Source organism: Protopterus annectens, chromosome 5.part1 (genome assembly GCF_019279795.1).
Source record: "Protopterus annectens isolate FY-2018-M chromosome 5.part1, PAN1.0, whole genome shotgun sequence".
Lineage (NCBI taxonomy): Eukaryota > Metazoa > Chordata > Ceratodontiformes > Protopteridae > Protopterus > Protopterus annectens.
The window spans coordinates 656,505,957-656,524,203 of NC_056736.1; the positions used below are offsets into that span (position 1 = coordinate 656,505,957).

Sequence of the window (18,247 nt, forward strand, 5' to 3'; positions counted from 1 at the left end):
GTTAAGTACAATAATTTGGAATTGGACAAATTATCACAGAAAGTTGATGAATTGGACAAGAAAGTTCATGCTGATCTTTTTCAGTCTTACAAAACTAATTACTTCAACATTTTAACAATATAGACAATGTCAAGAGATTCTTAACAGGAAAGTTAAGAAGCTGAATCGTGTACTGGATTTATATAGTAAGAATATTGTGTATCCTAAGCCCCCTGGTTCCCAAGGCAACAGGCGTCCATTGGCCAATTGGGATCCAAACTGGAAGTTGTTCCCCCCCCCCCCCCGAGAATTCAACTGAGCGTTTTGATACTGAAGTTGAGGCCTACCCTTTGGAAGATGGAGGGCTACGAAGATCAGAGAGAATCAGGAACAGGGATTTTTCCTACAGAATGGAACAAGGGGAGGAAGGATATTTGAGGGAAGGTGCGAAACTGAAGAAACAACAGTGGAAGAGGAGATAACATCCTGGACGTCCTTTTCTAGTGAGTGATGGACAGGACACATCTATTTCTTCAGTCGAGACTATTTTTAACGCTGAAGGTGACTTTTGCATATATAACTATTCTTCCAAAAACATGTCTAGCGAACATGCCAATTTGTTAGCCAAGGGATTGTCTTTTGTACCCACTAGAAGAGTGGATTTGGTCCAGACTTTAATCGATTTAAAAGTTGTTTTGTCATAAAATCAATTTGGCACTTTGGTTTCAAATTGATTTATGGAGTACCAATGAAACCTAGTTGTTTTAATTCACCATTTAATAACCTTGTGCATCAGTTTGAAAAAAATCTGCGACCTTGATATTAGGCATATTATGAGAAATGTTAGGCGATGCAATTTTGAAAATTTGAACAAATGTGAAAAACGATTATTGAATGATGTGAGCAATGACTCAAGAATATGTATCATGAAACCAGACAAGGAGGGAAGGCTGGTTTGTGCTGGAGCAATGTGACTATTTGAACAGTATGAATCAGAATCTGTTGTCTGACATGTATATTGAAGTATGACTCAATGAAATAAATGTACCATATACAAAAATTGATTGCATATTAGAGGATATGCTTATGCAAGGTTAGATTAATGAGAACGAATATTGATTTATGTCAAATTTGAAACCTGTAGTTGCCAGTACTTTTGGCATTCCTAAAATTAATTCCAGTATTAACGATCCTCTTTTTAATCCCATAGTGGATGGTGGCAGATCAAAAACGTGTTTTATTGCCAAATTTTTGGATATATATTTAAAAAGCGGATTGGATAAGATAGATCATATTTGCAAAGATTCTTGGCATTTTCTACATAAACTGAGTAGGGTGGAATACAACACTGAATTGATTTTTGTAACCACTGATATTCACAGTCCATTTTCAGTTATTCCCCACCAGATTGGTTTAAGATGGTTTGCTGAGCAACTGATTAAATGTTTACATTTAGATAATTGGAGGGTGTGTGCTATGACTAGCCTTATGGAACTGGTGTTACAAAATAATTTAAATTGTTTTATTTTTCGAGAGGCAATATTATAGACAAACCACAGGTGTTGTGATGGGGGCGGCATGCGCCCCCTTATTTGCAAATTATGTTATGGAAGAATGGAAAGAGACATATGTTTTCAACAGTGAATTTAGAAACGGTTGGCTTACGTACACCTGAATTTTGGACGACATTTTTATTTTATGGAGGGACACCCCTGACATATTGTAGAAATTCCTGCAATCTATCAACAATTTGGTTGAATTTCTATCATTTTCCACATACTGGGATATGGATAAAATCATTTTTTTGGATGTAAAAGTTAAGATAGATAAGGAAAGGGGTAGATTTGTTTCCAACAAATATCATAAACCCACATTTTCAAACACCTACTTGCATTTTACCAGCTGGTATCCTATACACCAAGAGAAATCTGTGGTGAAGGGCCAGCTGGTTAGGTTAGCCAGAATGGTGTCTGAATACGAGATGTTTCAAAATGAATGTGAAACTTATCGACATGTTTATAAAAATAGCTTATCCGATTGAAGTTTTGGAAAATATAAGAAATGAGGTTATGATTAAGAGAGAAAACTGGTATTTTCAACCTATACTCAGATGTCAAAATCACCTTCAGAGAACAACGGATTCTCATCAAGGGGTAAATAACTTTTCTCAGAGAAAAGAAAACATTTTTATTTCTACCTATAGTTTAGACAGTGGGCGTACTGCAACAGTTATTAGAAAAAAAATTTTTCAGGGGTGATGTTATGTTCTCCAAAAGGTGGGGACAGAACCAACCATAGTGTATAGGAAAAGTATGTAATTCAAAAAATTATTAGAAAAGGGTACAAAGGAAAAAAAAACTAGTGTGAACCTGGGTATGAAAAAATGTGATGGCTGTGCACAATACTACGATATTATATGTACAAATGATTTTAAGGTAAGGGACGTCCTTTACAAAATAGAAGGAAAATACAATTGCTGTACAAAAAATGTGTATTTAGCCCAGTGCAAACAATGCCCTGCTTTCTATGTGGGGAAGACCTTGAGGAGATTAAAAGATTGAATATATGAACATTTTCAGGATATCAAGAAGCATAAGAGCACGAATGCTTATATAGGCATTTGCGTATTAATCAAGATCATGCTTTTGGGTTTATGGTTATGACCAAAATCGAAAAGGACATACAGGGCAGGGTTGTGGATGAACATTTAGATCTTTGTGAACTAAAATGGCAATTAAATTGAATGCAACCCAATTTCCTGGGCTAAATGAGGCAGTATCCATTAATTCTGGTTTAAAACTGAAGCAATTGAGTTTTAAGTGATTTTCATTGGTTAATTAGGTGAGATGTGTTTTACTGTCTATGTATTTTAACACTGAAAGTTCTTCGTAATATTTGAGTGATGAAGTTCCTATGGGAGTGAAAGTGCTAAACTCATGTTTTGTAGGTGCGTATTTTAATAAAGAAGGTTTTTACACAACACTGGAGTAAACGGCATTCATTTGACTATTTGGTTTTCCAGTACTGGAGTGGCGTGGCTTTTTGTGGATTCTTGATTTGTGTTTTCTTCCTACCTAGAGTGGTGGAATGTTATTTAGTTTGTCTGGTAGTGAAAGAGTAAGCAGAACCCGGTGTATCAATCTTCAGTCCATAAGGAAAGACATGTCCACTCATTTTGTGATTTGTTCTGAAGTTTGGCCTCTGAGTAGATGTCTGGCTTTGGACTACCTGGTTTGGTAAGAAGCATCCCTGGCATTCACTGGAATTGGCATAAACATGTGTTGTGACATACTACTGGTCAGTAACTCACACAAATAATCAAGAACCAGAGGCATCCGGGGCAGCCAAGGAAACTGGGTAATACTGTGGCATCTACTATAAAATCTTTTCCACTTACCCATATATGATTCTAGTAGCAGGCTTTCTTACCTCCGTAGGTACCTTCTGCACAACCTAGGAAAGCAGGTGCCTAAAAGGTATCAAAACTGAATCAGGCAGTTAGTTGAAGGACTTTCAGACATGGGTATATCAAACTCACCCTGTCTTGTGTCAGTAAATCTGATCTGTGGGAAGTGTTTGACAATTTCCCTTGGGGAGAGCGAAAGGAAGAGCCACGGTTGGCTTGGTCATAAGGGGGCCACCACTTCAACTTTTTGGGAAGCCCTTCTGGATTTTTAGAAGAATTTTTGTAATTCAGTAAACAGACATACAGAACCATTTCCATGCAAGGGAATGAAAAGCCATCTGTCTTCTAGACCTACATGCAAGCAGTCCTGGAACAGAATTTCTTTGTCTGTTCTAAGAGGGGCACAAAGATCTAAGTGAGAAGACCACAAGATAAAGTTTCCATGTGGGGATCTATCCTTGTCCACAATAAGGATTTTACTCCGAATAAATATAAGTCTGATGAGTCAAAGGGAGTTGAACTGCTATTTCCAAGGCCATCATAAACAGTCTGCAAAGAAGGCATGATTTGGTACCCCTTTGTTTATGTACATGTGGTGCTGTCAGTGTAAATTTGCAGAGGTTCTGAGGACCAGGAATGACTTAAGGCCTTCAAAGTATTGATAAAGGCCAACATCTCCCTAACATTTATGTGCTTTTGTTTCTCTACAGGTTCCCACAGAGCTAGCACTTTTATCCCTTTTGAAACCAGATCTGAAGCATATGTGGTGATGGACCTGTGTGAAGACAGATGGGAGAATGGAAGACCTGGATTGCAAGCAATCTGGTCTACCCACCCATCCAATCTTCCTTTTCAAATGATGTAGATGCACTGTATTTTCCTCAAGTAGTCTAGTCAGATGAGAAAGCAAGAAATATGGAAAAGGCATAAATATACTTGCAAGTACAGAAAATTCCTGAACAACATTATGCTGATCAGGATCTGACCCAGGAATAGTTAAGGACAGGTGAATTTAAACCATAAGATGACAGGTTAATATTGGATGTCCAAGACAGTGGGCTACCTACACACGTTGGTTTACAAAGTCTATTGAACATGTCAGAGAAACAAACAAATGCAGGTTTTGAAAGACAGAATTGCAGACAGTCACACATCTTGTTGCTGGCTGTGATACACTAATGGCAAAGGCCCTGTATACTGAAAGGCATAATAATGGGGCAAGACTGTTGCACTGGGGACTGCACAAACATGACACTACTGAAGTAGAAGAGAAGCAACTGGAAACGTGAGACACAAAGCATTATATAGACTGATGAAGTTTATATCACATGGGATCAGCCATTACCAACAGTCCAAAAAATAAATGCTAGAAGACCAGATATAGTAGTCCATGAAAAATAAACAAAAGTGGCTTTGACAGTCGAAATTGCTATATCCAGTGACTGCAGTGTCTTATGTACAGAGAGACACAAAGTCATAAAATACCAGGATTTGCAGGCAGAAACGAGGGTAATGTGGAAGAACGATACCCAGACAGTTCCAATTGCAGTAGGATCAATGGGTTTCATGAAAAAGAATTTCCAGTCTTACTTAGATATGTTACCCATACATGTAACTCTTTATGGATGGCAGGAGGAGTAAATTCTAGGAACACTGTGGGTGCTGCAAAGAGCACTTTTGTCTAACATCAAAGGTTGACTCAATACTAATTTCATGAACTTTAAATCATACTGCAACTTATGAATGGGGTCCATTCCTGTTATGGTGTTAGAAACCCAAAAGACTTGTAGAAATAAAATCGAGAGGTAGTCTAGCAAAGTGTAGCATGATTATCATTGATGCCATATCCCAGAATCTCAAGAAACTTCCTTGCAAGTGTGAAATTTAAATTGGGCAAACTTAGGAAGAACTGTTGTAACATTTCTACCTTGAATGCAGGCTGAAAAGCTTTTCACAGGTAACTACTAAGCTAACTGCCCTGAAGGGCTATTTTAAGCCTAGTCAATAACCTGGGGTCAGAATAGACTCCTGTACCTTGTATCCATGAGGTGAAGATTATTGAGCCCAACAAACATGCCAAGATGCCCACGGATTTGAAATCCCAGACTTAGTAGAAGTTCCTGGGCAGTCTTTATGATCTCTAACTTTGGGAAATAGGTTTGACTTGGTGTTTATAATGAGGTATGACTAAAGCCAGACATTTTGGTGCAGTGGACAGTCCAAAGGGCAAAACAGAAAACTTATTATCTAAGCCAACAGCTAAATTGATTGGCAACAGAAATGTGGTAATGGGTATCCTTTAGTTCTGCTTTACCATAAAAACTAGAATCGGGAATTAAAGGTACAAGCTTCTGAAGTGATCTTGAACTTGGAAATTCTGACATGGAGATTTAAAGAGGAAAGACTCAGTAGTGGCCTCCAGGATCCTTCTGGTTTGCTAATAAAAACCTTGAATCCTTTGTCTTAAAGACTGATTGACACTGGTTCTATTACTCCATGGCATAACATGCTATGCAGAATGGAAGGAATAAGAAAAATCTGGTTCCTTGGGCAAGTGCGAATTTCCCAGAATACAGGTGGGTTCCCTTTGCAAGGAGTACCCTCCATGAATCACCCTCAGAGCACAAATGTCTGGAATTATCAGAAGCCAAAAGGGCAGCTAAAGTCACAGGGCAATGGAAAGATTGGCAGTGTGTACGTATGTGTGGGGAACAGAAAGTCATGTGGACTGGGAAGGCTGTCCTTGATTTTAGGGGCTTTTCACTTTTTCTTGCATGTTCCTTTCCATTGCTTTTTATCTCCATGAGTATTGACCCCTTGCTGTTAAACTGTGTTTGGGAAGGAGGCTGAGGTTTAAAAAACAGGATTGAAAAAGTTATGTTGCTCCTTTATCATTTTCCCACTTTTCATTATACTATTTAAGTACTTCCTCTGCAGACAGGCCAAAAAGAGAATCATTCCCAAAATTCTTCTCAAAAGTGAGACAAACACAGCCACTCTGGAAGAAGTGACAGAGACATCATAAGTACACTTCAGAATATACTTGGTCACCTGAGAAACAGCTGTTCCAGAAGCATTTATTGAATTTCTAACCTCACAAGAAAGATGACTTAGTTAATGACTTCTGTACATTCTAAAAATATACAAGTAAAAACTTTAACATGTAGACTTGACAATTTAATATCCTAGATGTTAACGGGCTATAAACATATCATTTTCCCCAAGTCAGCCATGACTTCCCCATCCTTATCAGAGGAATGTGGTTGGACATAGTAACCTGTTTGGCTGCAGCAGAGTTAGAAAGAGATATGACTGCTGGGTCTACTTTGGGATAAGAAAACATACTTATGGGATGGGGGTACCTTACATACTCAATCGCACTTTCTGGTAGCCAAAGGCTGTCTCTCTGGTAAATTGGCAGCAGTAAGACAGACATCCTATAATGTAGACACTACAAGAAAAACAGGAGTAGCTTTAGGCATCTGTAATTGTATTAACTCACAACACGTTTTGAATCTTAGAGGCTTCACTCCATTCCCACTGAAAAGCCTCACTCACATTAGATAACATTTCTGACAATGATATTCCTTTCATTAGGGAATTCTGAAGCATTGCTTACTTCAGAATATGAAAGCTCAGGGCTACGAAGCATTGCTTACTTCAGAATATGAAAGCTCATGGCTACAATCCACAGAAGTACAATCCTCCCTGTGTAAAGCTTCAAATTTGGATTAGAAAATCCAATCAGTCTGAGGAGGACATTTTCTTCTCTTCCTGCTTCAGGTCCGACTGGTTGATAGAAGAACAGCTATCAGTAATGTAGCAAAAGCCAATAAACAATCTGTTTCTTACTTGTTGGTGGAGACTACTTTTCTAACTACATACAGTGTTACCCAGTCCAGTAGACCTCCTTAGATACACTGATCCCAGCTTCCACAATCCCCTCCCAGCCAACCCTTCAACTGTCTCTTTCCCAAATCAGTGACAGCCGCAGAGGACATGGCTAACCCCAGACTTGGGTGTCTGCAAATGCTACAGCAAGAGGACTGGGGGGAGAAAATGAGTGGTATGAGTAACGACTGGTCACAGCAGAGACCCACCAGTGGCTGAGGCAATGAAGGAAATTAAATTACCTTTGAAAGTTTCTTCTTTTTGTGAACTGGAGAAGGTAATACCAAGGAGATGAAATGTTGCTGCATTATGAAGCCCAGACAGAAGAATTACAAACAGAATATCCTAGAGGGCATGTTAAGTACGCAAGTGAGGGTGATAAGGGGTTGAAACTTGAGTACTACACTGACAGTTCCCCAGCACAATATCCCTTCCCTAACTCTCTGAACAGTAATTTAAGAAAGGATTTTTGTCATAAAATAAAATTTTTCCTCACAAAATGTTCAGTGAAGTACAAAACACATTAAATCAAATAAAAATGTCTGACTCTTAACTCAGAAAATAAGGAAGGCATCTGCTCCTCACTTGAAGACTGCAGCCAAATGACAGGTGGACAGCCAATGAAGCACTCACTTCAGGGGCTAAAAATCTTTGAATATTTTGTGCTCCTCCTGCCTTTCATAGGAGTTCTTCTCACACTCGTGGCAGGAGAAGTCCTGGGAAGGTGCCCAAAGCTTTAGAAAGTTGGCTGATCCAGGGCAGGTAAACCCACATAGCTTAAGCGACTGCAACAGTGATTCATTTTAACTATCTAGCATGTGCTTTGTGTACGGAAAGGACCTAGCATAAGCTTTCTAAAGCAGCACTGTATCAATCTAGATGTTGGACGGCATTTTATATCACCTTACCAGCCACTTGGTCCCATAGTCTCAGCTCTGATTCTTCCACGCTTTGCCTCATTGAGAATCTCTTCCACAGCTTTTCTACATAACAAAAATGAAAACTGCTGTCAAAAATACTAATCTTACAGTACAGTCATTGAACCAATCAAAAGTGGTGCATTTGAATTATGTCGATATTTTTAAGAAAATGAGTTCACATCAAGTAATTTTGCAAATCCTGAGTAGAATGTACGAGTTACTGCACATGGCAAAAGCCAACAATGAGCTGCTGCAGCAACAAAGTCGTCCTGATCTCATAATCTCACAGAAGACTGTGGGCAGAACAAACAGCAGCTATCTTTAACCATAGATGTCCTTCTCCATGTGTTGTAGTATTCATAACATGAAGATGTCTGCTGCAGGCTGTCACGAATGTCTGGCCAGCATACAAAAGTCTAAAGCTACTGTTAGGTACATGAGACGTCACACATAGGTCCCCTTCCAATGCCGGCCATAAAGTGACATTGGGTGTAAAGCAGCTGTCATCACGTACCATCCTCAGAACTGAATGCCCCAGGCAGAACACCAGCCTGAAATAAACTGAGATAAACACATATCCAGAAATCAAGCAAGCATCAGGGGAAGGAGGGAGGGATAGAATACTGCAACATATAGAAGAAAAGGACATCTATGGTTACGATAAGGTTTTACACAACTATTCTGGTCTCCTCCTTTTCACATGTTGCAGTATTCATAACATGAGGGAGAATACCAAAGCTCATACAGAGGAAAGAGTGGGAGGAGGGGCAGTAACACTCTCTACAAACCCCTGAAGAATGACCCTGGGAAAAACAACTCTAGATCTAGATATACCATCCAAAACATAATGTTTTGTGAAAGTATGGACAGAAGACCAAGTAGCTGCTTTCAGGATACAGGAATAGGGTTACCACCTGTCCCACTTTGCGAGGGACAGTCCCTCTTTAGGCAGTTGTGTCCTGACAAAAAATATTAAAAATGGCAAATATCCTGAGATTGTAGGACATAATTAGTTCCTATATTTTAAGTAATAGTTGCATAAAACAGCTATTCTGTATCTAAAATACCTAAATGTTATAAGAAACAGAATAAGCAACTAAAATGCTACAAGAATAAGCTTTTATTTAGGCAAAAAAGTTAAGTTCTATCCTTTGTACTGACCATGTGTATGTGTCGGCCTGTAAAATCTGATGTTTGTGCCGAAAATGTCCCACTTTGGCCATTTGAAAAAGTGGCAACCCTATACAGGAAGTATCCAGACTCTTGAAAAAAGCACCTGAAGAAGACACAGCTCTAGTAGAATGAGCCTTAACTGGAGATGCAAGGCTTTTTTTTTTTTGTTTGTTTTCATGAAACACATAACAAAAAGAAATAGCCTTAGAGAGCCAAGAGGAGATTGCCTGCTTGGAAACAGGCTTGTCCAGAGCCTGAGATGATAAGAAATGAAGAGGACATCAGATTTTCTGATAGACTTGGTATTATCCAAATAAAACTGGAGTTGCCCAAGCACATCCAAGGTGTGTAAAATCCACTCACTAGAAGATTGTGGAGAGGGAAAGAAAATAGGCAAATTAATGGATTGGTTAAATGACAACTCATTCACAACCTTAGGCATAAAGGACGGATTAGTACGTAGGGAAACCATATCCTTGTGTAAAACAGTGAAGGAAGAAGAAGCTATAAGGGCCTGAAATTCTGACCCTTCTGGCTAAAGTGATAGCCAAAAGAAGCACGGTCTTCCAAGTGCAATGTTGGAGAGAAGAGGAAACCACTGGTTCAAATGGAGGCAATGTAAGTTTTTCTAAGACAAAATTTAGATCCCAAGGGGGAATAACTGATTTCCTTGCTGGTCTGATATGAAGGACGCCTTTTAAGAAAAGTTTGACTTCCAATCTTAAAGCCAAAAGGAGGGGTCATAGGCAGAAATGGCTCAGAGATGAGCTTTTACAGAAGACTATGATAATCCAGTCTTTAGTAATACACACAGATCAGACAAAGCCACTGGAATATCCAAAGACAACAGTTGTAGGTTTTGAGAAAGACATCAGATGGAAAATCTCTTCCATTTGGAAATGTAGGATTTCCTAGTATTGGGTTTTCTGACCTCCTGCAGAACTTGCAGCATGTCCTCAGAAAATAGTTTTTTGATCCCTTTCAGACACCTATCACCAACAGTGTCAGATGAACGGCTGACATTTGTGGATGTATTAGGGATGCCTTGTCGGCTGACATTTGTGGATGTATTAGGGATGCCTTGTCCTGTGTGAGTAGATCCACCCTGTGAGGTAACTTGTGAAGACTGCCCTTGGCTAAATGCAGAAGGGGGAACCAATGCTATTGTGGCCAAAAGGGAGTTACCAGGAAGATTTGTGGTTGGTCCTGTTGTATCTTAACAGAATTTTCTGTAGAAGGGGAAGGGGGAAATTAAGAGAGAAACATCCCCTTCCAAGAAAAGGATAGGGTGTCCACCTTCCATGCCAGAGGAATGGGCACTCTGGCACAAAACTTTGGAAGTTTGTCTGTTCATAGGGGAGGAAAAGAGGCCTACTTGAGGAGTACCCCATCAGTGGACATTGTCCAAAAACACATCCCTGTGCGACATCCACTCGTGGGACTGAATCATGGACCTGTTTAATGCGTCTGCCACAACATTCTGACTGGAAGGAATGTAAACTGCCTGAAGGGTTAGTTGAAAGTGAGTAGGCAAATCCCAAGCTTTGAGAACCAACCTGCATAGGAGACAGGGGATATGACTTGGGTGCCCCCCCCCCACCCCCCGCTTGGTGACATACCAAATAATAAGAAGTTATGTACCTACCATAACGTTCCATGTTAGTTGTCTTCTTCTCGCCTTCTTTCTTGCTGGTTGGGTTCGGAGCCGATCCTCGGCTCCGACTCGGCCATCTTCAAAAGCTCAAGAGCTACTTACTGGCTCGAGGCCCCCCTATATCCCATGATGCCTGGCGCAAGATACCCAGATCTCGTTTGGTAAGTCTAACTGCAGACATAATAATAATAATAATAATAATAATAATAATAATAATAATAATAATAATAATAATAATAATAATAATAATAATAATAATAATAATAATAATAATAATAATAATAATAAAGGAATCCTGTCCTAGAATGCATAAATCCTACTGGAAAGACTACTAGTCAGAAGGAATAGCCAGAGAAGACTCAGCCAGTGATAAAAACATAAGGAACTCTTCTCGGTCTACTAGGATAGGGGGATGGAGGGTGGGACGCAAGAAAGAAGGTGAGAAGAAGACAACTAACATGGAACGTTATGGTAAGTACATAACTTCTTAATGTTAAGTTGTCCATCTCGCCTTCATTCTTGCTGGTTGGGACAGCGTCCCTAGCACCTTAATCCTGTGTGGCTCATCGGAACAGACTCTTCAGAACAGTGGAACCTAAATCAGCTCTGCTCCTGGAGGCCACGTCCAGCTTATAATGTGAAATAAAGGTATGAGGATTGGCCCATGTAGCTGCCGCACAAATAGTTTCCATTGGCAATCTTGCCTGAAAAGCCACTGAAGTAGCTAGAGCTCTAGTGGAGTGACCTTTTGGTTTAGCAGGAAGCTCTTTATTCCTTAGCTGATATATAAATGTAATAATAGATGTCAACCACCTAGATAAGGTTACTTTCGACACAGGTAGACCTTGTTTACCCTCAGCATAGGACAGGAACAGCTGGTCTGATTTTCTGATTTGCTTAGTTCTATGCAAGCAAAAGCATAACTGTGAACATCCAACTGATGCAATTTGTATTCCGCCTTGTTGGAATAATTTGGAAAAAACACAGGCAGGTCAATAGACTGACTCAAATTATTGGTCAGAAGAAACCTTTGGAAGGAAGGAAAAATTAGTCCTAAGAGAAACTCTGTCATTGTGGAAAACTAGATAAGGAGGGCGAAGACAAAGAGCCTGAAGTTCAGAAACTCTTCTGGCTGAAGTAATTGCAACCAGAAGAAGGGTTTTCCAAGAAAGAAACTTCAAAGAACAAGAAGCTTGCAGGTTCAAAGGGGGGCAGTATCAGGGAAGCTAAAATCACATTCAGATCCCACGGAGGTGGGGGATCTCTCACTGGGGGCCTGAGTAAAGTAGTCCCTTTGAGAAAAGCTTTACAAAGCTTATGGGACATGATACTAGTATCCGATAGACCTGTATGAAAGTTTGAAATTGCAGCTAACTGAACTCTAATTGTGGCAGAAGACGATCCAGCACGAAAAAGTTCCGCTAAAAAATCCAAAATATAGTGCACAGGGGCTGAAAAGGGATCTATATTCCTAGCCTCTGCCCAGAAGGCGAAACATTTCCATTTACTAGCATAAGTCATTCTAGTGGTAGACTTGTGCGGTGATAAGATGATTTCACGCACCGAGTGGGAGATGTTCGGAAGCCTGGCTAAGGTCGGAAGTGGAGCAACCAAGCAGTGATGGATCAGGAGGTCTGGAACTGGGTCCAGGGCTGCTCCAGAAGGTAATGATGCAGGAATGGGAACCAAATTTGTCGAGGGCAGTAAGGGGCAATGAGGATCATCTTGCATCCCAATGTGGTAGCTTTCTGTATTAATTTGGGAATCGGGGGAACGGAGGGAATGCATAAAGAAGTCCCTGCGGCCAATCGTGAACTAGAGCGTCTCTGGGGGGGTGTTCGGGAAGAGGGAGGAGAGAGAAGAAATTGTTGCACTTGCTGTTGAAGGGGGTGGCAAAAAGGTCACAGCAAGGCTGACCCCATTTGCGGAAGATTTGGTCCGCCACTGTCTGATTGAGAGACCACTCACGAGACATGAGAATTGCTCTGATCAGCCTGTCCGCTATAATGTTGAACTTCCCAGGGATGTGCACTACTATCAGAAACCGTTGGGAAGAGATCGCCCACTGCCAGAGTCCAAGTGCTTCTCGACATAGGGGGTAGGACCTGGTTCCACCCTGCTTGTTGATGTACCACACTACCGACATATTGTCTGTTTGAATTGCAATGGTCCCAGTGGGAAGAGAGTTGTGAAGAGCTTGTAACGCCAAAAGCACGGCCCTCATCTCCAAGACATTGATATGCAGATGGTACTTGTGAGGCTGCAAGGTGCCTTGGACTGTTCTGACCTGAAAATGCCCCCCCCCCCACCTGATCAGGGAGGCATCCGTGGTCACCATAGCCACTGGAGGAGGAAGAGCAAATGGTCTGCCCAGGGGTACTGATGGGGAAACCATCCACCAAGCAAGTTGGGGTTTGCATGTCGTGTGATCATTATCTTGTGAGACACTGGAAGTTGCTGGAAAGACCATTGGGTGAACAGCATCCACTGAAGAATCCTCATATGAAAACGAGTGAGGGGGACTAGTATGATAGCCGCTGCCATGAGACCCAAGGTCTTTAGGACGAATCTGGCCCGAATTTTTTTGCATCCTAATAAGACCTGCACATAAGATCACACCAACAGCACTACTAGATAGGGGCCAAGGGTACTAGCTGCTAGTACAAGGGTCTAGGGAACTACGTGGCTGGGCTAATATATGCCTTCGGGCAGACAGCCCAGTACCAACCTATGAACATGTCGGCGAATGTCTAGCACTCTGTCTAATGGAAGTCTCGCTGACATGTCCTTTGTATTTAAGTTTGCGCCTATAAAGGTAATAGATTGACAAGGTGACAATGCAGACTTTTCGAAATTTATTGTGATGCCTAGTTTGGAGCAAGTTTGGATGGTGCAGTCTCTGGCTTGCAGCAGGTGATGCCTGGTGGTTGCAGTAAGGAGCCAGTCGTCTAAATATGGAAACACCTGAAATCCTTGCCGTCTCAGGTGAGCGGTAACTACTGCCAAACATTTGGTGAACACCCTGGGGACTGTGGTGAGACCAAAGGGCAGAGCTCTGAACTGATAATGACTGGCTCCCAGCTGGAAGCGGAGGAATCTTCTGGAGTGTCTGTCCATTTTGATATGGTAGTACGCATCCTGAAGATCTATGGAACACATGCAATTGTCCTGACCCAGAAAGGGTAAAATGGACTGTAGCGTGACCATCCGGAACTTCGTTCTTTGAACAGACCTGTTTAGTCTGCTGAGATCCAGAATGGGTCTCCAGTCCCGTCTTTTTTGGTACCAAAAAGAACCTTGAGTAAATTCCGGATCCTTGCTGGTCTGCTGGGACTGGCTGGATGGCTCTTTTTCTTAGCAGTTTTGAAATTTCTTGAACTGCTTGATCCCTTAGATTGGGTGGAACATCTGGAAAGGATTTGCTGGGAATGTAGGGAGTGCGAAAGAAAGGGATTTTGTAGCCTTCGGATATGATAGACAGTACCCATTTGTCTTGTGTTATACTTTGCCAGGCTTTTGGGTACAGCGATAATCTTCCCCCGACTGCCTCCGAAGGTGGACAGCCGGGCAGCACCTCAGGGATGCTGGAAGGGCTCGTCAGAGAAAGATTCTCTTTGGCCCTGATTTTGCGGACCCTCTCTGCCCTGAGGGCAGCGTCTATTGTTGTTCCCTCCTCTGCCCCTGGAGGGGAACTCTCCATGTGTGTCAGGCACGGCTCCCTGGGGTTTCCGGAACCACATCTTCCCATTCTTCTGACCCTTGGGATACAGTCTTGAAGGAGTGGAAAAATGGACTCCCACAGCAGAGAGAATCTTGCCTTCCTGCTCATACCTGGGAAGGGTATCCTTCACCTGTGGTCCAAAAAGAGCAGAACCATCAAAGGGGGTGTTGGTGAAAGATGCCCTGAAGGGTTCCGCAAAGTTACATAACCGCATCCAAGCATGCCTCCTCAATGCCACGCCTGTGCCTGCGGCCCTACTCGCAAGAGCCGCATGGAGGAGTTCACTACCGAATTAAGAGTCACCAGCTGGGAGGCAACCTTAGCCTTGGCCCCCGCAGCTGATGGATCTTGAAGGGTATCTCCTAGCTCTTTAAGGAGATCCCTTTGAAGGCGGGTAAAGTGGCACAAGTAGTTCAGCGACCTCATGGAGAAGGTCGCTGAGGAAAACATCCGCTTCCCATATCTGTCCATCGTCCTAGATTCCTTATTAGGGGGATGGACAGATGAAGAAGTTTCAGCCAACTCCTTTTTTGTGGCCGCTGCTACCACCATGGCATCAACGGGAACACCCTTCGTCAGAAATTGCTTGTCTTGTGGTGCAGTAATAAATTTTGTGGGTCTTCGGGGGGGTTGGTTCCACTGTGTCTGGGGCAGACCACGCCTTCCGAGCCACCACAGACATCAGTGGATCGAAAGGCAGAGACACCCAGGAGGTGGAGGGTCGGGAACCAAATGAGTCCAGGAATACCGACTCATCCTCTGAAGGGTTAAGGGTAGTCCAGTTCCCCCTCTGCCTAAGTATCTCAAGGATGTCTGAGAAAGAGACGTCCTCAGAGGGGGATCTCGGGGACCCTTCCGAATCCTCTAAGTCGGTATCTGAAGTGACAGACTCAGGGGAGTCAACATGCTTCCTCTTGCATTTCCTCTTTTGAGCGGGCTCCTCTGAATGATCAGGGGAGGCCTCGGAAAAGGAAGATACACCCAATGGGGTGCCCTGGAGCGCTTGTTCCACACGCTTGGGGTCTGGAGGAGGGGCAGATGCAGGCACCATGGGGGGAGGAGCCGATGAGGCTGGCCGTGGGGCTGACTCAGAGGCCAGCACACTCCTCATGACCTCCTGATATCGGAGAAGGCTCCAACTCCAAAGAGACTGGGATCCTTCCCGGCACCGAGAGAGACAGCTCCGAGGCCGATGTAGGAGCCGAACTAACCTGTGCCGAAGCTCCGAGAGGAAGAATGGGGTCGGACAAGGGTCCGATGCCACTCGCCCCCTCGGAGCCGACGAGGGAGTCCTGGCACCCAGATCCCACCAAGGAAGGCACCATAGAGGTGATTGGAGCTGACGACGGAACCGAAAGGGTAGGTATCGACACAGACGGTTCCACGGTCCGAGCCCCAGCAAGCTCCGGCTCCGAACTCAAGGGATGAGTCGAAGGAGGAACTACTGCAGAGACAGGTGGAGCCAAACCCTGATTAGGGGGGCTGGATAACATTTTAGCCAGGGCCTGCGATTTTAGAAGCCTGCTCACCACTCTCTCCAAATCATGGTCAGATAGTCTAGAAGACCGAGAAGAGTGGGATCGTTGACTTTGCTCCGACTGTAACAGAGGCGACCCCGGAGCTGAGTGTATCGACTCTAGGGATGGAGATCTAGAGCATTTTCGACTCCCTGATGGTTCCGACACCAGAGTCGGGCCCGACTGGGAGATAGGTACTTCGATTCCAGTCGGAACCGAAGTTGAAGCAGATGCCACACCCGACGGCTCCGAACTGGGAGCCAGCGGCTTCATTGGCTTAGAGGGTTTCACTGACTGCGCCTTAGCCGGTGACCCTACAGGTTTGAGCAAACCCCTAAGGATTAGCTTGTTCCTACGCTCCTGCAGGACTCTTGGACTAAAGGCGTGACACACCAAACAAGAGTCCTGCAGGTGTAGGGCACCCAAACAGTAGACACAAGAAGTGTGACCATCTGTCAGTGACATCTTCTGACAGCATGAGTCACACTTCTTGAATCCAGATACTTTCTTATCTTTAGACATTCCTGTAAAAGGAAATATCAATTTACAGAGAAAAAGTAACAAAAGGGAAGTAGGTAACTAGTAAAAACACACGCACTCAACACAAATTACCACACCCTAACAGCACACACACTCTAATGCACACACACTCTAATATCCAAGAAAAAGTAAATAGACCTACTAATCTACCACAATTTCTAATAAAGAAACTACTACATAAAAATTGAAAACAAGGATTAGCCTCTATCTAAAAACGGCTACCTTTAAGAAAAGAAACAGGGGAGGGGGGAGGGGAAAAACTCTCTAACAAGAAAACAAGTTTTCAAGGGAAGGAGACTAAATACAAATAGATAACTACAATTACTGTAAGTACACTAACTATTCTAAACACCAACTATAATATAAAAAATTTTTTTATACACTAACAGTAAAATTGAAAAATATGACCTGAGCCAGTAAAAGCAACCTCGCAGCAGAATCGGCAAACGAGATTTGGGTATCTAGCGCCAAGCATCATGGGATATAGGGGGGCCTCGAGCCAGTAAGTAGCTCTCGAGCTTTTGAAGATGGCCGAGTTGGAGGCGAGGATCGGCTCCGAACCCAACCAGCAAGAATGAAGGCGAGACAACTTAACATCTATGGTGTTGTCTGTGAACCACTTTAGGGGACCTGGAAGAAAAAGAAGTTGAAAAGGTTTGCAGGGCAAAAATGAGAGCTGTCACCTCCTTTATATTTATGTGTTCCTTCATTTGGGGGAGGAGATCACATGTCTTGAACCTTCCAAGACACAAAGGTTGCCCCCAATCCCATGTCCGATGTGTCCGTGAATAACTCCAGAGATGGAAGAGGAGGCTGAAGGGGAAGCCCTGGATTCATGGTAACCTGTTGAATCCACCACTGCAATTCTTTTTCAAGCAGGGAAGGAGAGGAATAATGAAATCTAGTGTATGAGCATGCTGCATCCAGAGTGACCTAAAATACCAGTGGAATTTCCTCATGTGAAGTTTGGCTAGAGGTAATATGAAAATGGTGGATACCATGAAGCCTAGCAGGTGGAGGAACTCCCTGGCTGTCAGGGACTGAAGTGGAATGATAGCCTGAAAGAAAGCAGTTAGAGAGAGGAATTACTGAGGAGGCAAGGAAGCCAACATCTTGTCTGTCTGTATTATGCATCCTAAGAAGACATGGTCTTGTGAAGGAGTGAGCATATTGTGAAGACCCTTGGTACTGGAGACATACCAAAAGGCAAGGCAGAAAATTGAAAATGTGAGAAAGCAATAGCAAAGTGTAGAAATTTCCTGTAAAGAGCATGAACAGGTACGTGAAGATAGGCATCCTTGATGTCCAGGGACACTATGAAGGCATGTGGAAGAATGAGAGGAAACCAGAGTGTTTAAGGAAAGCATCAGAAAGGTGGGGACATTTAGAAATGTGTTTAGATGTGACAGATCTAGAATGAGCCTCCAACGACTACCTTTTCTGGGG

General features: G+C 42.7%; 1 protein-coding gene across 1 annotated transcript in view; it reads right to left on the reverse strand.

The window, feature by feature from the left end:
* Nucleotides 1-18,247, reverse strand: part of POLR1D (RNA polymerase I and III subunit D) — a 126,229-nt gene that overhangs the window by 74,959 nt on the left and 33,023 nt on the right. The window contains exon 2 of the mRNA XM_044073274.1: nt 8,185-8,259. Within this exon, the coding sequence (XP_043929209.1) occupies nt 8,185-8,259 (75 nt within the window). The remainder of the gene's footprint in view (nt 1-8,184; nt 8,260-18,247) is intronic.